Raw genomic sequence first — 22643 nt, forward strand, 5'->3', positions numbered from 1 at the left:
AAACTCAGTTTTCTTTTTTTTTTTGCTGAAATTCGACCCATTTTTCCACAAATCTGGGCTATAAACTATAAACAGATAAATTCTAAACGTCTAAGATTTTAGGCTTTCAGCAGGAAATTGTAATCATATAGCGATATATGTGAACATAAAATGCATGTTCTGTTAATTGGAACTTTTATAAAAAAAAAATACATTTGCATTCATTCCATGCAGTTACTGAATAATTAGCCTTACGATTTGGTCATGTAAATTCAGATGGAAAAAACAATATATAATAAGAGTTTAAATAAAAATTGTGCAGTAATATTTGCAAAAAATGCCATATTAAAATTTATCATTTTAATTATTTTCACTCATTTCAGTGGGGGGTTTTCTAATTTTTGCATGCAAATGTATAGCAGCAAAAACTGCTGTAGCAGTTGCTGGTGAAAAAGAGGAGCAGACAAGGATAAATGTGAAAGTCAGTTGTATTAAATGAAATAAAATGAAATGAAACAAAATAAGTTAGATAGATAGATAGATAGATAGATAGATAGATAGATAGATAGATAGATAGATAGATAAAGAAAGAATAAATAAAGACAAACACAAACCTGGAAAACACAGAACTGAACTAACACTGCAAAACACAAAGCAAAACACATAGACCACACAGCTGAGGACACTCATTACATGGCAGCATTACGAACAAAACAAAGGTGAACATGACGATAATGGGAGGGGCATAGAGAGAAACATGGAAATGAGACTTACTCAGAGATGCCTGTCCAATAAAATGGAAGTTTGTATCCACCAGGTGAAAAAAGAGACATGATATGTGTGTCATATTTTGGCTTAGGCTTGATCTCTCACATTTTTGAACGACAGAAGTCAAGATGATCAATAAACAGTAATTGCGCAATAAAAAGAAGTTTGTTCTCTGTAGAGGATACGTTGGCTTATTTTTACTTAGTCAGCAAGAACTGGAGAAACCAAACTTATGATTGCCCCCCTTGGTATCACAAAATGTCTGTAGGTAGAAGTGTATATATCGGTGCCCCCAAACCTTTGACTTTTATCTCCTGTTGTGTCAGGCCACTGACCACACCTTCCTTCAGAAGTGCCACTATCACCATGGCAACAATCCCCTCTACTCCAGGCCAAAAATGCCACTGCCAGAGTTCACTGTGAAGCACTACGCAGGGCGAGTGACTTACCAGGTACAGACAATGAGATCACCACATACTGCTGCACTATTAGGTACAAGATGCATATCACTGCTGTCGGAAGAAAACCTTGTATCTCCAATTTTGTCATTTTTCATTTTTTGACATAATTTAAAAACGTCTGTTGCCCCTTACATTGTGTGTAAATTTCATGACGCATGGACCAAAAGAAACGCCCCAAAATGACTTGGAAAAAATTCTGGTTCCATTGACTTACATTAAAAGTGAAGCATGTTCTTTCCTTCTCCTGTAAAGTTACCATTTTGGAGAGATTTTCTACCGACAACATTGATATAGTAGTTTGCTGTGCAGCAAGTTGTCTTACATTTTCAGCAGGTAAGGAATGTACGGAAATAAATCATTATGAACTCACATATTCATGCTTTTAATCCCTGACAATCAGCAAACTAAACATGAACGGCACCTAAAAAGACCTTAAAAACACAAAGAACCATCCTTAAAGAAATTAAATTTTTTTTAACCTTTGTAGTTCATGTACCTGATCATGTTTAGCATGATTAATTATATCTTTTTAAAGACAAAATCTTGTTTTCCTATAATATGCCATCAAATATAAGGACCTTTACAACTCATAGACTCCTAGTTATTCCTAATACCAATATTACTGCTATTAATATTAGTAGTATAATCACTTGTAGGTAGTTTGACCAGAGGAGGATGGGTCCCCCCTGGTGAGCCTGGTTCCTCCCAAGGCTTCTTCCTCAGTTCTGAGGGAGTTTTTCCTTGCCACTGTTGCCCTGGCTTGCCCACCGGGGGGTTTCTGTACATTCTTACAGTCCTTTGTCTTTTCCGAAATTCTGTAAAGCGGCTTTGTGACAACATCCGTTGTAAAAAGCGCTATACAAATAAATTTGATTTGATTTGATTTCATCCTCTTAGACTTGACTACGTCACTGTGCAGCAGTGGGCGGGGAAAAATAATATTAACCAAAAATACAACCTTTTATTTCCCTCTCCCACCATCATCCTGTGAAAACACTCAGCTGGCTAAGTCATCCTCCTTAATACCCGTTTTTGATTCACATTGGCCCGTAACTCCATTATAGCTAAGGTGTCAGTAGTCTGCACTCAAAGGCCCAATCCCTTTTCACCCCTCGCTCCTACCACTTCGCTGTGTTCATGTCTAGCGGTAGGGTGTCCCGATTCTTGAGATAGAGGGGTAGGGTGAAGTGTTTGGGCTACACGACCTTCCAAAAGGTTTTTCAGAATCACGCTCCAAACTGAGTGTTATGAGAAAAACAGAAAAACCAGCAAGATGCCTGAACAAGAGACCAAAGAAACCCACAAATGTGAGAATTTTCTTCATTAAAAAATTACGATAACCACTGTTTAACTTAGTTTAATGTCGTTTCAATGTATTATGGTCCCTTTTCTTCATGACAGTCATAAAAATCACCAATAGTTTGCTAATGTCTCGGTAACTAGCTGGCTAACTTTCCCGTTCCACCTTAAATGGTGCACCAGTTACATTCTGCTGAAGTCGAATGAGAACTTGAATTAGCAGTGGGTCATAATAAATAACTGCCCCCTCCTCTTTGAAGGCAGATGATGCCTTAAATGTAACTAAAGCCCAGCAGTGAGGATGGATGGATGGATGGATGGATGGATGGATGGATATTTGAGTGTTTCCCATTTCGTAGGGACTATTTCAACAACTACCCCTTGTGACTCAGTTCCAAGGGGCAAGGAGACACTTGGGGTTGGGTTAAAGATGTACAGTGAAGCCAGATGCTCAATGAGAAGAGCATTATTAGGGGGCAGTCGTGGGCTGGAGGTTGGGGAACCAGCCTCGTGACCGGAAGGTTGCCGGTTCGATCCCCAGAGCTGACAGCACATGACTGAGGTGTCCTTGAGCAAGACACCTAACCTCCAACTGCTCCCCGGGCGCTGCGGATAGGGCTGCCCACTGCTCCGGGCAAGTGTGCTCACTGCCCCCTAGTGTGTGTGTGTGCGCTCACTAGTGTGTATGTGGTGTTTCACCTCACAGATGGGTTAAATGCGGAGGTGAAATTTCCCCGTTGTGGGACTAATAAGGGTCTCTTAATTATATCCATTTATATGGAGGAATCAGTTCTTTCTAAAATACATTTTGAGTGCTACTTGTGCTACTCTTATGAAATTATTAAAAGGTTGTGCACCAACTAAATCAGCCGTGCTCGTTTGTGTGAATACTTAGTCATTTATTTAGTTCATTAGAGTTGATATGTATTGAAAGAGGGCCCGAATTAATGAGCTGTTGTTTCTTAGGTCCATAGGTTTCTGGATAAGAATCATGACCAGGTTCGACAAGAAGTCCTGGATCTGTTCGTTCAGAGCCACAACAGGGTGAGTGTTGGCCAGTCTGTGTGCAGAACATACAGAAGGTATTCGCATTGCTGTGCAAGACAGAGACCACCTTCCATTTATTTAGTTTCCGTGTAAAACAGCCATCACATAAAAGATATTCATCCATCCATCTTCTAAGCCGCTTCTCAGTCAGGGTCGCGGGGGGTGCTGGAGCCTATCCCAGCAGTCTTCGGGCGGAAGGCAGGATACACCCTGGACAGGTCGCTAGTCCATCGCAGGGCAGACAGACAGACACAGACAGTCACTCACACCTAGGGGCAATTTAGCATGTCCAATTGGCCTGACTGCATGTCTTTGGACTGTGGGAGGAAACCCACGCAGACACGGGGAGAACATGCAAACTCCACACAGAGAGGACCCCGGTCACCCGGCAGGGGAATCGAACCCAGGCCCTCCTCGCTGTGAGGCGACAGCGCTACCCACCACGCCACCGTGCCGCCCAAAGATATTCATTTTAATAGAAAATTGCAGAGAACAAATCACTGCTGTCGGAAGAAAACCTCATAACTCCATTTTTGTTGTTTTTCAGTTTCTGACATAATTTGAAAACGCCTGTGGCTCCTTACATTGTATGTAAATTTAATGAAGAATGGACCAACAGGAACAGCCCAAAATATACTTACATGAAATGTACAGTAGGTTTTTTCCTTCTCCTGTAAAGTTACCATTTTGGAGATACGAGGTTTTCTTCTGACAACAGCGATATATTTAACTTCGAAAATTACACAGAAGCCTCAACAACTAAATGTAACTTCACATTTCCCAGTGTAATATGTCAACTCTTTGCCTTGGGTACAGCTGGCATTCTTTTCTGGACCAGAGGTGGACGAAGTACACAGATCATGTACTAGACTTAAAGTAGAGATACCCAAGGTAAAATATTACTCCAGTAAAAGTAGAAGTCCTTACTCTAGACCTCCACTTGAGTAAAAGTACAAACGTATTCGCCTTCAGATGTACTTAAGTATCAAAAGTAAAAGTACTAAAAGATTAATAATGACTCTGACAATGACTATAACAAGACTCATGAACTCATTTTAAACTCAGGATCACAGATGAGCTCCTTTACTATGTTGATCTGTAGGCGTCTGTTCATAAACATAAACCAGCCCAAACTCATTTACTATAAAATGAAATGGTGTTTGTAGAAATTCAGAAAAAAGCCGCGTCAGTCTCGACTGCATATGTGGACATATTTCTATATTGAGCTCTATTTACACAAAGTTAGGTTAGTTCATCATTTATGTTGAACAGACTCTCCCAAAGTTTTACGCTGCTGCGCTGACGTTGAACCGCGTGCTGCACTGGGTCGGTCTGACCAACAGGTCAAAACCAGCTCTAAACAAAGTGACCGCTGGGCCCTGATTGGTGCTCTGGCTTTGCGCTTCTTTCATTTTGACATGTTACGTTTTTATACACACAGAAACCAAAAGGAACCACAGATTTCTCAAAATGTAGGAGGGAAAAGTAAAATATTTGACTTTGAAATGTCGTGGAGTGAAAGGAAAAAGTCGCCCAAAATGGAAAAATTAAGTAAAGTACTGATACATGAAAAAACTACTTAAGTACAGTAACAAATTACATTTACTTAGTTACTGTCCACCACCGTTCTGGACACTCAGTTTCAGTTTTTCAAAGAAATCTGCAGGGATACTTTTTCACACCTCCAAAGTTCAGTCTTAGAAGTTGGTTGCATTTTCAGCTTCTCTCTAGCACATTCAGTGGTGTTGAGGTCTGGACTCTGGGGTGGTCAGTCCATTGTTCAGCTTCTTTGTTTGATGTGTCCGTTTCATTTTCTCTGTGAGGCTCTTCTTGAACAGCTACACGTCCTTTCAGACCCACAGCGCTGAATCGACTTCTCACAGTGGAAGGATGGACAGAAAAACCCGTGGATGTTTTCAGATCTGAAGCAGCTTGATCTTCCCCTCTCTCTCAAAGATGAAAGCTTTAAGTGCTGTTTATCTGATGGGGGGCAGTTTTGCTGTCAACCAGGTCTTCCAGATGGTTGTTAGGAGGCCCATTTTGTCAGTTCTACAGTTTTAGATACTCCTGTTTTTTTTCATTATTTTCCTTTGACTTTCCTCTTCTTCTGCAAGTACAACCCCAATTCCAATGAAGTTGGGACGTTGTGTAAAACAGAATACGATGATTTGCAAATCCTTTCCAACCTATATTCAATTGAATACACTACAAAGACAAGATATTTCATGTTCAGACGGATAAACTTTATTGTTTTTTGTAAATATTCACTCATTTTGAATTTGATGCCTGCAACACGTTCCCAAGAAGTTGGGACAGGGGCGTGTTTACCACTGTGTTACATCACCTTTCCTTTTAACAACACTCAATAAGCGTTTGGGAACTGAGGACACTGATTGTTGAAGCTTTGTAGGTGGAATTCTTTCCCATTCTTGCTTGATGTACAACTTCAGTTGCTCAACAGTCCGGGGTCTCCGTTGTATTTTGCACTTCATAACGCGCCACACATTTTCAATGGGAGACAGGTCTGGACTGCAGGCAGGCCAGTCTAGTACCCGCACTCTTTTACTACGAAGACACACTGTTGTAACACGTGCAGAATGTGGCTTGGCATTGTCTTGCTGAAATAAGACGAACTGTGTTCACTGACAGTGGTTTTCTGAAGTGTTCCTGAGCCCGTCTGGTAATATCCAATCAATTGAATACAGGTTGAAAAGGATTTGTAAATCATTGCAGTCTATTTTTATTTATGTTTTACACAACGTCCCAACTTCATTGGAATTGGGGTTGTAGGTTATCTTAGATTTAATCTCAGAAACATCTCCTGAGCAAATTCCCATTTTAATTGGAAATGAAGTAAACGAAAGGTGGTCTCTGACTTTTGCATAGAACAGTATTTGCATTTATTTAAGGCTTTGGTTGTACTGTGTGTTTCTGTGCAGATGGTCTCCAATCTCTTCATAAAGCACGCTGAGATGCTGAACCAGCAGAAAGGGGGAATGAGGAGGGACAGCACAGTGACCCGGCGATATCAGCCCTCCACCGTCGCTGCCAAGTTCCAGCACTCTCTACAGGAGCTCCTGGACAAGATGGAAAGGTCACACACAAACGCATGCACAAAGACTGACACACATTTGTGTACAATCCTGCTTTTTTTCTATGAATAATACTCAGTGAATTAAGTGTAGATGTTACTTTTAGCAATATTATCCATGGGTATTGTTGCTAAAAACATTTTGATAATCTGGCGGGGGGGGGGGGGGGGGGGGGTGGGTGGGGGGGGTTATCTAGGGTTGGGTAGGACGGGTGGGGAGGGTGAGTAGGATGGGAAGGGCGAGTAGGGTGGGTTGGGGGAGTGGAGTTAGATTGTTACAAGATATTGTAGAATTAACATTGTTATAATTGTAAGTTTTTCTTTCAAATTGTGAAATAAAAGGCCAAAAAAAAACACTTTGATAGCATAAAGTTATTGGAAGCAAATGCAGTCAGAACTTATTTCACATCACTAGCAACGTGAGACATCTGAGATGATCCGCTTGGATATTGATAGTCCAGTGAAAGTCTCTGATTTTGACTTTAAAGCAGCAGTTCAGCAAAAATTCCATCTTAGCCCATCAATCAGCTGAGATTTATGTGTCGTTTGATGTTTGCTTCTTTACTTTTACCCTAAAGCTACTAGACTAATGTAGCTAACATGTAACAGAATAAAATGAATGTAAAACCTTCCTAACAGAAAGCATGAAGACCTGAACAGTGTGTCACTGGTTAGCTTGTAGACGTGTGGTATTGTATTCAATTGTAGCCCCATAGCTTTCGCTAACTGATGAAGCTATCATTGGGGGGCTGGGGGGGGTTACTATTCTACAGCACCAGCACACTGACCCAGGTCCATGGCATCTTTCTCTAAGTCTCGCTCTCTGCCACACCTGCTTAATCTGGACAAAATAAACATGCTCAGAAATGCGTCCCTTATCAGAAGCCAACTTTGTTCTTGTTGTGGTTTGGTAGTTTTCGCTATAAGTTTAATAAAGTGTTGGTTTTCAGACTCAGGTTGAAATATTAAAATGGCTAAATCTTAACCATGTGATGAGATTGTTGCTGTAGCCATTAGTTCTTCTTTGTTTTGATGTCTAATGTAATCATATCAAAATATTTTAAGCCCCCCCCCCATCATACAAATATAAGGTGATGTGGTACCACAACCACCCAAGCCCCTTACAAACACCGTCCTCCCCCAACCCACCCACCCCCCACCCATCCCCTGCTTTGAGTGAAAGAAAAAACAGAAATAACTGAGAGACAAAACAGAAGAAGTAAAGAGAAAGAATTAAATAAAAATAATAATAATAATAATGTTGATAATACTCAACAATGGACAAACTGGACATACTTAAATTGGTAAAAACAGAAGTAACAGTTGTCTAGTTGTCTTGAAACCTGAACTTTGTCTGTACTTAACAAGAACAGCGTTGGTGTGCTGATTTAGGCATGAACAATGATACTTGGTAGGACAGAAGATTCCTTTTTTGTTTCATGGCTCCAGTGCAAAACTAAAGAAACAAAGACACCAAACATAGTCTTCGCTATTTTATTACATTTGGGGTAAAGAGAAAATGAGGAAACTCGTTCTTTTAAATTAAAGATGAAGCATGATTTTGCTGTTTTTCGGCCTGAAATTTTTGAGTATATCAATTGTAATATTCCTTATTCTGTTCTCTTCCAGGTGTAACCCATTTTTTGTTCGCTGCATAAAGCCAAATAATAATAAGGTACGTGCTGTTTACTCAGTTCATTACTCGGTTGTTTTAATCCTGTACTTTAAGAGTGGGATGGAGGGAAGTTTTGTGGGTAAACCCTCTTGACACGTCTTGCCGGTTACCGAAAAATAAAAGAAAAACGACACGCTCACTCTCATTTCCAGCCTTGAGATCCCAATTACTTTTACCTTTATGAATGAACTCTCAGCTGATCCCACTGACACAAACGATCAGCCTCTTATTACACCCCCTTCTGTGTGTCCACTTGTGTCTTTGTGTATTTACACTGTAATCTCATTTCAGGAACCAGGTCTATTTGAGCCTGATTTGGTGGCAAACCAGCTCAGATATTCTGGAATCATGGACGCCATCCAAATTCGAAAGGAAGGATATCCAGTCAGAGTGCCTTTCCATAAGTTTTTAGACAGGTAAACCCACAGCAGAGCTATTTCACTCACAGTGTGTTGCCTTTACATAACGTCACGCTGTTGGATTGGGTAGAAATGGTGCTCAAAAGCTTCTTTCTGACTGACTCGTAGGTATAAAGCACTGCTAGGGCTGAAGAAAGCGCCGCCGCCGGACGGAGATAACTGTGTCCTTGTGTTGATGAAGCTCTGTCCAATCCAAAAGGGAGATTATCAAGTGGGCGTGTCCAAGGTGAGCGTTATATGAGTTGGTACGGTGGTTATTCCAAAAAGTATTTGGATCTTTGTGACATATGTAAAATCATGGCGTTTACAGCCCCAGACTTTTCCACCTCAGTACTTATCAGTGCTCTGAATACATTTCTTCTGGAGTTCTTCTCCAAGCTTTCTCCACATAAAGAGCATACCATCAGATTGATTGAGTTTTTCTCCAAAACAAATATTATTTGTTGAACATTTTAGAAAGTGACCAAAGGATCTTCATTAAACTTTACCAATGGTTAAGGATTAAAGCGTCCAAATACTTTTGGGGGACCACTGTGTAGCTCCTTTCAAATATGCACTTTTCCCTGGGAATTTAGCAGTAATTAAATGGAAAGCATGCCCACTCCAGGTAAGGGGAAAGGACCTGCCCCAGATGGAGGAGTTTAAGTATCTCGGGGTCTTGTTCACAAGTGACGGGAAGAGGGATCGTGATAGCGGCCGCAGGCTGGGACAGGCGGCAGCAGTAATGCGGTCACTGTACCGGACTGTAGTGGTGAAGAGGGAGTTGAGCCAAAAGGCGAAGCTCTCTGTTTACCGGTCGGTCTACGTCCCGACCCTCACCTGTGGTCATGAGCTGTGGGTAATGACCGAATGAAGGAGATCGCGAATACAATGAGCCTCTTCGTCGGGTGGCGGGCTGCACGTTATGCGATAGAGTGAGGAGCTCGGTCATCTGGGAGGAGCTCGGAGTAGAGCTGCTACTCCTCCACATTGAGAGGAGCCAGCTGAGGTTGTTCAGGCATCTGATCCGGATGCCCCCTGGAAGCCTCCCAGTGGGGGTGTGCCAGGCACGGCCTACCGGGATAAGACCCCGGGGTCATCCTAGGACCCGCTAGACGGATTACATCTCCAAGTTGGCCTGGGAGCGGCTTGTGGTCCCCGGGAATGAGCTGGAGGAAGTTGCGGGAGACAGGGTCATCTGGGATTTTCTGCTCTCCCAACTGCTGACCCTATCTGGATTAAGCGGTTAACGACGATGATGATAATGGCGATAAACGGAAAGCTGTTAAGTGTAATCACAAATGCCAGAAAAGTTGACATGCCAGTGTACCTGCAGAGTACTAGAGTCAATACTGCGAGGGCTTGTGTGAACAGAAGCCATTATATCATGGAGAAATACAGTGACACATTATTTATTCACAAAAGCCTAAATTAGACACTTCGCAATGGTTCGTTCAATGTGCATTACATTTCATTCATTCATTATGAACCATATTAGCACAAAATCAGGTGAAAATCCCCAATAATGACATTATTAGTTGTGAAAAAATACTTTATTAATACCTTGTTATGCAAGTTATCAAGCATGAATTATCGTCTAAATTCGCTGCTAAATTCACATAACTTTGACTTTAGGAGTTTTAATACTAATAGCTTTAATACACTGACTAATACTTTCCAGATTCTGAAGTTCAGTTTTTGTCATCATTAATCAGAGGCTAAAAAATGCCAAACAAGTATTCAATGCATCGGTTTGCATCCTGTGTTCCGAAGTAAAGATCATTTAAGATCATTTGGTAAATAAGTCAGTGTTACTGCAGTACTGAGAATGACCCACCACCCAAATAGTTGCTCTGTGCGGGTCCATGGGGGTCCTGACCACTGAAGAACAGGGTAACAGAGTATCAGAGAAACAGATGGACTACAGTCTGTAACTTTAGAACTACAGAGTGCAGCTATACAGTAAGTGGAGCTGATAAAGTGGACAATGAGCGCAGAAACAAGAAGGTGGTCATGATGTTGCCATTATATATGGATAAAATCTCAATTTAGGTCATTACTTCCACGATTATTTGTATAGGACGGTCTTAACAGTGTTATTAAAACTACTACTGAAAATTACATACTAATTTATGGTGTAATGATTAAAGCTTAATGAATAGTAAACAAACCATTCAGTAATGTCTAGTTTGCGCTGAAGACATAGAGATTAACAAACCCCTCAGTATGTTTTTACTAAAAAAAAGTGATAGGATTTTGCGCGTGATGTTAGAGGGCAGCTTCCGAAATCTGCCCTTCATGTGTGCTTGGCTGCTACTGCGATACAGAATGGCCAGCAAAGCAGAACGTCAGTGCATTTTCAGTTTTTATGACCGATTTTCGTGCAGAAATGAGGGCCATTCACGCTAAAAATGTCCCTTCCCTTGCCTGTTAAAGGCAGGCATGTCAAACTGGGGAAGTTTTGGTCCAAAGTGTTACGGATAATAGCAGTAACCCTCAACTAACGCTCTGAATTCAGTTCAAGAAGGCCTTGCTAATTAGCTGATGACCTGAATCAGGTGTGTTTAATGAGGCACAAAGCTGAAATCGGCAGTGTTTTGGCCTGCCAGGACTCGAGCCTGACACATGTGGTTTTAGGCCTGCATATGTGAGTGATGCAAAGCCCAAACGTCAGCAGTAAAAGTGTGAAAATGGCCATGAAAACTGACCTGTTAGTAACTGGTTGAATGTCGATGTTGCATTCTCAGCTGTTTTTAAAGGAGGACGTGTATCAGCTGTTGGAGAGCAAGCGTGATCGCATGAGGCACTTGGCTGCACTGACGTTACAGCGATACGTTCGTATGTACTTCGTCCGTAAGCAATTCCTCAAGTTCCGCATGGATATGGCCAAACTTCAGGCCCACTGCCGAGGCTTCCTCGCCAGGTAAACTACAACTCCCATGAGCACCAACATTCACAGTCACGTTTTCAGTCAGGCAAAATGATTTTGCAGTTTAAAACGTCCATATAGCACATTTTGTTCTGTTTTTATGATGTTTGTGTGACTTTGTATACCAGAAACAATTCATTTTAAAATGACCATTTTCCAACCTTTCCATAACCCTTAGAATTAAACAGCCTGATTTGTTACTGTGCTTTAAAGACATCTATAAGATATATGCAAATAAGCTCTGTTCAGATTGGCTACGCTCATTCAGAAAGCAGCCCTGGCTGAAACACTCCTTATAACTTCAATGTAAATGGGCGGAGCTAAATTGTTGTAGGTTGAAAAGGCGGATATATATGTAGTATATATGTACATTTTGAATTACAGGCCTTTAATTCTTCAGTAAGTTTTGGATATCTGGATATTATGAACATTTATTGAACAGTTTTATTATAGATTACATGAGATTTCTGAAACATACCTTAAATATTTCCAAAACTGTAGCCTTAGCACCACAATACCTACTACATAGTGGATGCATTTGATGACTAGCTCACAAACTAGAGCCTTATATTTCAAATCTAGTTAAATGCAAGTGGAGATGCCCGAAGTTTGAATATTGACTCTTTATTAAATACAGCTTTATGGAGCTCAAACTTTTAGAGGTTTCTTCAGTATGATGCGCTTTTCTTCATGGACTAATTTCATAACTGTAAAAGTTGATCATCGAGTATGAGAGAGTCCAACACAGCATAATAGGCCTTGCTCTCGTTGGGTGGGTTGGATGGCAGAATTGGCAGTTAGCGTTCTCTTCCAAGTGCGATGAACTAACCTTGATCATTTTTCTTATGTTCTCTCTGTAACCTTCAAAAACTCTCTTCACTGGTCTTTAGGCGGCAGTTTCTTCAGATGCGTGTGAACCTGATCAAGTTGCGCTCAATGATTTGGCTCTTCGTCAACCGCAAACGATACATCAGGGTATGTTGTCTGCCAGTCTAATTGTTGTTTAGTTACCTTTTCTCACTGTTGTGGAAAATGAAAAGCGAAATTAACCGATGTTTTTTTCTCAGAATGCAATTGCAAACATGAGCAAAACTGAGTGAAGTTACTGACTTTAACTGTTTTAAAATGGGTGAACTAATTACAAGCATCGTTATATTGTTTTTGCTCCCACAAGGCATTAAAATGTTTTCATTTGCGTTGATTCAGAACAGAAGCCTTTTTTCTTTGTTTATGATCCAGCGCATAGATGTATTAATATAAAAAACTAAATCACTAAGTCACTGTTGCATTTGCTTAGTAAAAGTTGAATGAAATTATGTTATTTACGCAATAGATAACGAGAAGGAGTGTGTTATCATGAAATAACATCACTGTGATGTTATTCATGATATCACACAACCTTCAGTGTTCTGCTGCTTTTATACAACAGTTCAATAAATAAAGTGAGAAATTAATAAACTGAGCCATGAACGTGGAGTTTAATGTGTTTTAATGTTCGCAGTTCCTTCTGCCAAATTATAGTTCCTTAACAAGCAGCTTGTTGCTACATCAGAGTAACGAACTCCGCCCACTCGCTGCACAGTTGGCAGCTCGTTCTCAAGCTCCTTACACTAAATTCCCAAACTGTCATTTTCCCTGAGCAGCTTTTAAGTCGGCAGCTGTGACAGAAGAACATAAACAACCTGGAATTAGCCAGAAATGAACCCAATACCATTCGACCAAATCAGACTGAGCCATAAAACTGACGCAATATCAGGTTCAGCTCAGTTTCGTCAGTTTTTGCAGATCAGTATTAATGTTGTTTTGTTCCAGCCAGTCTGTAAAGCGTCTTACAGTTCATAGTGTGGTGAATGGTATTGGGTTCATTTCTGGCTGATTCCAGGTTGTTTAGCTGATCTTCTGTCTCAGCTGCCGACTGAAAATCTGCTCAGGGAAAATGACAGTTTGAGAATTTAGTGTAAGGAGCTTGAGAACGAGCTGCCAACTGTGCAGCGAGTGGGCGGAGTTCGTTACTCTGATGTAGCAACAAGCTGCTTGTTAAGGGGCTATAATTTGGCAGAAGGAACTGCGAACATTAAAACACATCGGTGATGACAGTTTGGGAATTTAGTGTCGTCTCATCTTCAGAGTCCAAAACAGCTGTCAGTCAAATGTGATCTTAAAAGTGTCCATTTTCTGTTTGTGGCAAAGTAAGAAGTAAAAATGTTCAAGTGGCTTAAGCGTCTCCTATAGCTGTCAAAGTCATTGCCTAGCAACGGCGTCTCAGTGGAGTGGTACAGTGTTTGTGGGAAAAATATGATGTTATGGTGAAATAACAGCACAGTTAGAACGCTTATCAACCAATCACCTCGTGTGGCTGAACTGTTTTATAATATGTGGTTAACCAGATGTTGGAAGTAATTTAAAATACAGTGTTCACTCTGGAAGCTGAAAGAGATTTTGTTACTGTTTTTGAATAAAATCTGTGAAGTATTTTGCTCTTTTTCAGTTTTCACTCTGTTCCATGTTGACTGTCTCTAATCCCTAAAGGCAATGTCATCAAAGCTATTACTTACTATGGTGTTTTAGGGCCACTGCTAATAAAATAAAAATAGCAGACTTTGAGAATAAAGTCGTAATATTTCAAGAAAAAAAGTCATAATATTGTGTCCAGAGGTTCTGCAAAGGGAAGCAGCACCTCCTCGTGTTAAATGAGAGGCGCTGAGTTGGTGGAGCTTCACCTTCATATCGATTCACCCATAAAGAAACACTCAGTCTCCCTGTCGCTCCTGGACATCAGCATCATAGTATAAGAAACGGCTGATCAGGAAACTGTTTATCTAGAATAAAGAGCCAGGCGGACTCGGAGGAAACTGTCTGTTGAAGGAGAATCGCAGGCACTGACCGTCTACACAGCTATCAGTGGCTGTGTGCTATTCAAAGAGGGCATGAGGTTTCACAGACAGTGAGAATGATCATCAAAATGATCCACAAGGAGACAGGAGTGAGTGAAACAGTACAGAAACCGAGACCCCGACGCGTTATGGCAGCCCCCCTACAGTTAGCCCACTTTAACCTCCAAATATTGTGACTTTTTTTTTTTTTAAATATTACGACTTTATTCTCGAAGTCAACTATTTTTATTTTTATTAACAGTGGCCCTAAAGCACCGTCGTAATTAGTAGCTCACTGTCCTTAACCAGTCATCTAATTACAAAGACTACGTCAATAGAATCATTAACTGACTGATGATGCAGTTCTAGTTGGCCTTGACCAAATTCAAAGTGAACACTCTCCTTTGTCTTTGCCACAGGATAATCTTCTCTTGGCCAGGAGGGCAGAGGAGGAGAGGAGACGACTGGAAGCGGTAAACTACTGCAGATATTATCTCTCTCTTAACTTAAGTTAGATAATTCAGTTAGAGTTTGCCGTGATTTTCAGATACACCCCAAAATCCGATATTAGAGAGGGGCCTACACAAGCTTAAAGCCACATTCACAGAAAGGAAACAAGTCTATAAAGGGCTTTATTAATTTAGCGCTTCAGATTAAGGTACATACAGCATTGCGTACCATTTTGTGATGAGAAGTGTATTTTTAAAGTAACCAGTGGTGATCCTTGACTATTAGAGCTAGGCCTTCAGTTTGGGCCTTAAATTAGAAAATTGGGTCAAAACTAGAAGAAAACCCACCTCAGTGATCGACATTAAAGCTTCTAAAAGACATTCTTTGCTTGAAGTTTGTGACAGGCATATTAGCATATAGTTTATTTTGTAGCAGTTTCATAGTGACGGTTGTCGGTTCGATCTCCAGAGCCGACGGTCTGTGACGGAGGTGTTCTTGAGCAAGACACCTAACCCCCAACTGCTACTCGGGTGCTGTGGATAGGGCTGCCCACCGCTCTCGGCAAGTGTGCTCACTGCCCCCTAGTGTTTGTGTTCTCACTAGTGTGTACGTTTCACTGCACGGATGGGTTAAGTGCAGAGGTGAAATTTCCCCGTTATGGGACAAATAAAGGTCACTTAATCATAAGTAATGGAAGCTCATCTACCTGAATCCTGAGCGACTTATGGCCAGAACTTCTAGCAAACCATAAACAAACAACACATTAAATTGCGTATAACGTCCTAACATGATGGAAATGTGGGAAAAATTAAAAGCATAACATTCATAGAGGGATGGTTGAATGCTTTTGTGCCGTCGATTGCAATCAGTCTGTCAACGGAAATTTGAATCTGCATGAAAGAAGCGCTTTAGTCAGTATCGTCTTTATAGCCTACATGAATTACTCACGCTAATAAGTCATTTCATTTCGTTTTAGTTGTGTTTGTAGTAAGAGTCAGGCGCACGCAGAAAACCATAAAGCAGTGCCTTTAGATAGCTATTTCTAAAGTACACGTCTGTTTTTAAACAGCACTGCGCTAATGCTCCTTGTACATTCACCACACTATGTTAGCTAGCGGAGGTTAGCTCACCGCTACATTAAGTTTTGATGTCAGCTTTAGTTTAAATACAGACATTTTAAGCTTATAACTGGCAAGTAAGTGACATTCTTTACTTCGTAGGCCTCAGCTTATAAGAAATTCCTACTTTAAAGGCTTGAAAAGTCTTTTATTAATGTAGTGTTTGCCTGTTAGCCAGTTAGCCTGTTAGCTTTCTGTTGACTGCTCAGCCTGGTCTAGTGAGGGCAGAACATGGACAGTTATGAAGAGAATATAAAGTATAAACCAGTAAAGAGAGTCTGTTAACACCGACCAGTGAGGTTCAACCAGAAGATTATCATCTGGCTGCATTTTATGGGCTCACATTTCAGTAATAACAACTAGGCTTTATTTAGGAGTTTTTATGAAGCCACATTCGCGTGACAGCTGAGCCCAGTTAGCAAAATTTGTCTGGGCCACTTGTAGGCCACGTCCTTGGTTTGTTCTGGCCCAGTATAGAGCTGGATCCTCAGCCCAGATCTGGCTCACACATTTTAAAGTGAGAAGAAAAGGATTATGGCCCAAATCTGGCCCCAGTCTGGACCCAACTATGTTGTTGGTCCACAACATTCAATTGTCGCACAAATGTAGACACGAGGCAAAATGGGATGAAGCTGTCCAGGATCTGGCCCTGTTCTGGCCCGCATACCCAACATTTACCCACAGTCAACCAACACTCACATAGGAAAGCCAGAATCAGGCTGAAACTGTCTGCTATGTGGGAAGATCTTTGGTTTTCATGCTCATCAGATGCTGTTCTTGACGTACTTTCAGCTTAGTGACAGCCACAAACCGCACATTGTCACGGAAACATCTCATGGGACAAAATAAAAATAAGCACATGTTCTTTGTCTTAAACGGATATTCCAGCCATCTCGAATTATAGTGGCCACGTGAAAAATACGATGGATAGACTTTCTTATGTAGTTTCTGACAGGTCATTACCATTAGGTCATAACTAGTAGGCTATAAACATCTATTACTTGTTAGCCATGTTAGCCTCGTAGCTAAACCGAAGAAGCAAACTTTAGACACCAAACATGTCTTGGCTATACCGCTGTATTTGGAATGATTGCAAATTATATACTTATTACTTCACACATTATTTAAATGTGGAGTGTTTCCGTTTTTCACAGGAGCGAGCCAGTCGTGAGGTGATTAACGTGTCCCAGCTGGTGATCCCTGCTGAACTGGGAGGGCTGCTGCAGGCCACTGCAGGTCATTCACTCACAGCTGTGTGCTTTCTCTTTGTGCTTACATTGATGCACCAGTGTGTCGGTGTCACCACATGAAACTGCCAAATATGTTGTTGATACTCATTTGTTGGCTCTTCATTTGAATGTGATCAAGAACAACATTCTGACCACCTCATTGTTCATTTTATCAGCTCCACTGTAGACACTGTTACAGACTGTAGTCCATCTGTTTCTCCGATACTTGAAGTAGTTGAAGTAGTTGTAAGTGTATGTACAGTCACCTGGTCAAATAACCTCTACTGTGTGTTCTCTACAGAGAAGACACTTCTGCGTGATTAGTGCATAGTTTACTGTTTGTTTATTTGCTGGATTTAACATATTGGATTAAAAAATAAAACATAAAATATGGCCTGTGCATTTAATGTGTTTTATTAGATTTTTTCCAATGTGTTAAACTCAGTAAGTACATTGAAACTGAGCACTATAATCAGCAGAACAATATCATATTTATGTCTGTTCTCTGTGGAGGATGTTTACATTTATTTTCACTACAAAAATTGGCCATGTAATTCAACCAGGCTATCCAGACTTTTGTATACAACTTTTGAAAACTTATTTGCCAAACATGTTACCCAGTTCGTTACGTGAAATTCCAAAATAAAGGGGTTTTAAAACCTGAATGACACTCAGTGGCATTGCATTGTCTTGTGAGCAGTTCTTGTTGATTTCCAGTGTTAATTAATATGGTATATGTGTTTTCACAGCTGGTAAGGAGTTGCATTCAGAGTGCCTGGCTTTGGTTCAGGCTCCGAGAGTACAGGTCGATCCTCAGCTCACTCTCCCTCTGGATATCAACAACCACCTAATGACCAAATACATACGCTCAAATTTCCGAGTAAGAACACTGATACACATATATACACACACACACACACACACACGTGGCTGTATTACCTATATGAGTTATGTGTGTACAGGAGCTAGAATTTGGGATGCTTACAGCACCTCTTCAAGCTCCGCTGACTCGTCTGGAGGACGACCTAAAACAAGACGCTCTTGACGTCTTCTTATTGGTAAAGTTACATTAAATGCAGTCCTGTTCTCATTTCCTATATACATGCCTCGTAGCATAACTGGGTTCATTATGTCTATTCACAGTGTACTTTGTTTTCATTTTTATAGATTTTGCGTTTCATGGGGGACCCCAACTTGAATGGTGCTCAGGAGAACTTGTTTGGAAATTACATCATCCAGCGGGGCCTGGCCACTCCACCAATCAGGGATGAGATTTTGGCACAGGTGGCCAATCAGGTGTGGCGGAATGGAAACCAGCGCAACGCAGAGCGAGGCTGGCTGCTGATGGTGGCCTGTTTGAGCTCCTTTGCCCCGAGTGAGAAAATGGAGAAATATCTGCTGAAGTAAGACAACAGACTTAAAATCACACTACCTCTAACTCACTCAAACAAAAGAGTGGAGAACTTTTACATTAGAGCTTTCTCTGCAAAAGCCACACTCTCTATTAGCTTTAACTGTGATTGTCACAGGCAGTGGTGGACGAAGTACACAAATCATGTACTAGAGTTAAAGTTAAAGATACCCAAGGTAAAATATTACTCCTGTAAAAGTAGAAGTCCTTACTCTAGACCTCCACTTGAGTAAAAGTACAAAAGTATTTTCCCTTAAATGTACTTAAGTATAAAATAAAAGTACTAAAAGATTAATTACGTTATGTCCTGTTATCATTTTTATAACAAGACTCGCTTCAGGAACTCATTTCAGGTGAAAGTCCTCCAGCGTCTCTCTTGGTAAACCAGTCTTTTAATAGAACGTCATTAATTAGTGACGCTGACGTCTATTAAAATGATCATAAGCACAAAACACTGAAGGTAAACAGTTTCCATCAGGGAGAACAGAGTGGCTCTGAAATCACTTTTTACACACAAGCAAAGTTTCAGTTTCAGATTTATTTACAACTTAGTTCCAAGTTTAAGTTGAATAAAAACTGGCTTTAAACTCAGGATCACAGATGAGCTCCTTTACTATGTTGATCTGTAGGCGTCTGTTCATAAACATAAACCAGCCCAAACTCATTTACTATAAAATGAAATGGTGTTTGTAGAAATTCAGAAAAAAGCTGCATCAGTCTCGACTGCATATGTGGACATATTTCTATATTGAGCTCTATTTACACAAAGTTAGGTTAGTTCATCATTTATGTTGAACAGACTCTCCCAAAGTTTTACGCTGCTGCGCTGACGTTGAACCGCGTGCTGCACTGGGTCGGTATGACCAACAGGTCAAAATCAGCTCTAAACAAAGTGACCGCTGGGCCCTGATTGGTGCTCTGGCTTTCTTTCATTTTGACATGTTACGTTTTTATACACACAGAAACCAAAACTAACGACAGATTTAGCAAAATGTAGCAGAGTAAAAAGTCAGATATTAGACTTTGAAATGTAGTAGAGTGAAAGTAGAAAGTCGCCCAAAGTGGAAAAACTTCAGTACAGATACATGAAAAAACTACTTAAGTACAGTAATGAATTACATTTACTTAGTTAGTATCCACCACTGGTCACAGGTAGACACGTGTCGATATTCAATAATAAAGTATCCCATGATATTCTACATACAGTCTAAATACAGTGTTAATAGACGCTATGAAAAACCGTCACTGCGTTTTAGTCGAACTACATCTCAGATACTCTGGGTTTCAAGCTCCCACGACACTCTCTTTATTTGATGTTTATAAATCTACTGTAGTGTGTTGTTGGTCTGAACCACCTTCACAGTTTATGATAATGGTCGTATCGCTATCCTTTCATATTCAATGTGCTAGCCAGAGGATCGAGGAGCTCTTCCAAAGACACTAATCGCTAAAATTGTTAACCGCCAACACATTACCGCTAGTAAAAATGACATTCAAAATATGACATGTATGTACATTTATTATCTTATGCATGTTGTGCCAGTTTAAGACTAAATTTCAGGACCAATGATGGAAGAATTACCATTGCATTATTAGCGTTGCACCGAAATTTAGGCCACCAAACTTTTTCGGCCGAAAAAGAAAAAGGAAAACAGCTGAAAATTTTATGTAAATGTAAAGATTAAATAGGCCTACAGTGAAGGGTCATAATCACAAGAAGAATTTACAGATTATTTCAATGGTAATGAAAATAGTGAATGATATGGGAAATAGAGATAAATAGAGAATGCATGGTTTAACAGTTTGAGAAGCAGCAGATCAACAATAAAAATATCAGCCACATGGAACAGTTTCTATAAGAGAAATTAGATGTGCGATTTCTAATTTCTGTTAATTTGGATGAATTGACCCTTAGTAGTCCCATAAATGGGAAATTTCACCTTCTCATTTAACCCGTCCGTGCAGTAAAACACCCCGTACACACTATTAGTGAACACACACTAGGGGGCAGTGAGCACACTTGCCTGGAGTGGTGGGCATCCGTATCTACAGCAGTTGGGTGTTCAGTGCCTTGCTCAAGGGCACTTCAGTCACATGCTCTAGGCTCAGGGGATCAAACCAGCGACCTTCCAGTAACAAGGCTGGCTCTCTAATGTCCAGCCCATGACTGCTTCAACCGGTTCCCTAACCTCAAGCCCATGACTGCCCCAACCGGTTCCCTAACCTCAAGCCCATGACTGCCCCAACTCGCTTCCTAACCTCAAGCCTATGACTGCCTCAACTGGTTCCCTAACCTCAAGCCCATGACTGCCCCAACTGGCTCCCTAACCTCCAGTCCATGACTGCCCCAAATGGCTCCCTAACCTCCAGTCCAAGACTGCCCCAACTGGTTCCCTAACCTCCAGCCCATGACTGCCCCAACTGGCTCCCTAACCTCCAGTCCATGACTGCCCCAACTGGCTCCCTAACCTCCAGCCCATGACTGCCCCAAATGGCTCCCTAACCTCCAGTCCTTGACTGCCCCAACTGGTTCCCTAACCTCCAGTCCTTGACTGCCCCAACTGGTTCCCTAACCTCCAGTCCTTGACTGCCCCAACTGGTTCCCTAACCTCCAGTCCTTGACTGCCCCAACTGGTTCCCTAACCTCCAGTCTATGACTGCCCCAACTAGTTCCCTAACCTCCAGTCCATGACTGCCCCAACTAGTTCCCTAACCTCCAGTCCATGACTGCCCCAACTGGCTCCCTAACCTCCAGCCCATGACTGCCCCAAATGGCTCCCTAACCTCCAGTCCTTGACTGCCCCAACTGGTTCCCTAACCTCCAGTCCTTGACTGCCCCAACTGGTTCCCTAACCTCCAGTCCTTGACTGCCCCAACTGGTTCCCTAACCTCCAGTCCTTGACTGCCCCAACTGGTTCCCTAACCTCCAGTCTATGACTGCCCCAACTAGTTCCCTAACCTCCAGTCCATGACTGCCCCAACTGGTTCCCTAACCTCCAGTCCTTGACTGCCCCAACTGGTTCCCTAACCTCCAGTCTATGACTGCCCCAACTAGTTCCCTAACCTCCAGTCTATGACTGCCCCAACTAGTTCCCTAACCTCCAGTCCATGACTGCCCCAAATGGCTCCCTAACCTCCAGTCCTTGACTGCCCCAACTGGCTCCCCAACCTCCAGTCCTTGACTGCCCCAACTAGTTCCCCAACCTCCAGTCCTTGACTGCCCCAACTGGCTCCCTAACCTTCAGTCCTTGGAGTTGAAAGTGCAGAAAGTTAGTAAATAGTCAATTAAAACACCATATCAAATAAGGAAAATGAGTAAATAGTAAATAAATGCATCATATTAAGTAAGGAAAATAAGTAAATAGTAAATAAAAACACATTATTAAATAGATGGTTACCTGCCTTTACCGAGTGTGAAATCCACTCCGAATTGTTCATGAACCTCAGCTTGAGATTTACCTCACAGAATCTCTTCATTAGTGAACCACACGCAACTGGAACTGAAGCAAATCAGTGTTTAGTTACAGATGTTATGCATGTTTACAAGGCTGTGGCCTGTAACTTAAGTTTTCTAGTAAGTTCTGGACTCGTGGCTCCTTGATATCCCAGCCCTCTTTTAGATTCTCTCTCTCTCTCTCTCTCTCTCTCTCTCTCTCTCTCTCTCTCTCTCTCTCTCTCTCTCAGGTTTGTGTCAGACTACGCTCTGAACGGCTTTAAGGTGCTGTGCCAGCACAAGCTGCTCCAGGCCATGCAGAAGTCCTGCCTGGGCCCTGAGGCGGCCCGCACCTACCCCCTGTCTCTACTGGAGTGGACGGCCAACCGCAAGAAAGCTCACATGGTCCTGCAGGTGCACTGCTTCGACGGTACGGCAGACTGAACCAGGCCAAGCTGTGTAGAACTTTGTAGATGTAGAAA

The 22643-nt window shown here is 41.5% G+C and overlaps 1 protein-coding gene across 1 annotated transcript in view; it reads left to right on the forward strand.

Annotated features, from left to right (window-relative positions):
• myo15ab (myosin XVAb) overlaps window positions 1–22643 on the forward strand; it is a 106367-nt gene that overhangs the window by 29477 nt on the left and 54247 nt on the right. Inside the window, exons 21-34 of the mRNA XM_037543776.1 lie at window positions 1074–1199; window positions 3474–3551; window positions 6494–6648; window positions 8275–8320; window positions 8612–8736; window positions 8848–8965; window positions 11466–11641; window positions 12538–12622; window positions 14940–14993; window positions 17243–17324; window positions 18067–18197; window positions 18280–18375; window positions 18485–18720; window positions 22413–22591. Coding sequence (XP_037399673.1) covers window positions 1074–1199; window positions 3474–3551; window positions 6494–6648; window positions 8275–8320; window positions 8612–8736; window positions 8848–8965; window positions 11466–11641; window positions 12538–12622; window positions 14940–14993; window positions 17243–17324; window positions 18067–18197; window positions 18280–18375; window positions 18485–18720; window positions 22413–22591 — 1687 coding nt within the window. The remainder of the gene's footprint in view (window positions 1–1073; window positions 1200–3473; window positions 3552–6493; window positions 6649–8274; window positions 8321–8611; window positions 8737–8847; window positions 8966–11465; window positions 11642–12537; window positions 12623–14939; window positions 14994–17242; window positions 17325–18066; window positions 18198–18279; window positions 18376–18484; window positions 18721–22412; window positions 22592–22643) is intronic.

This window comes from Pygocentrus nattereri, chromosome 12, assembly GCF_015220715.1.
Source record: "Pygocentrus nattereri isolate fPygNat1 chromosome 12, fPygNat1.pri, whole genome shotgun sequence".
Lineage (NCBI taxonomy): Eukaryota > Metazoa > Chordata > Actinopteri > Characiformes > Serrasalmidae > Pygocentrus > Pygocentrus nattereri.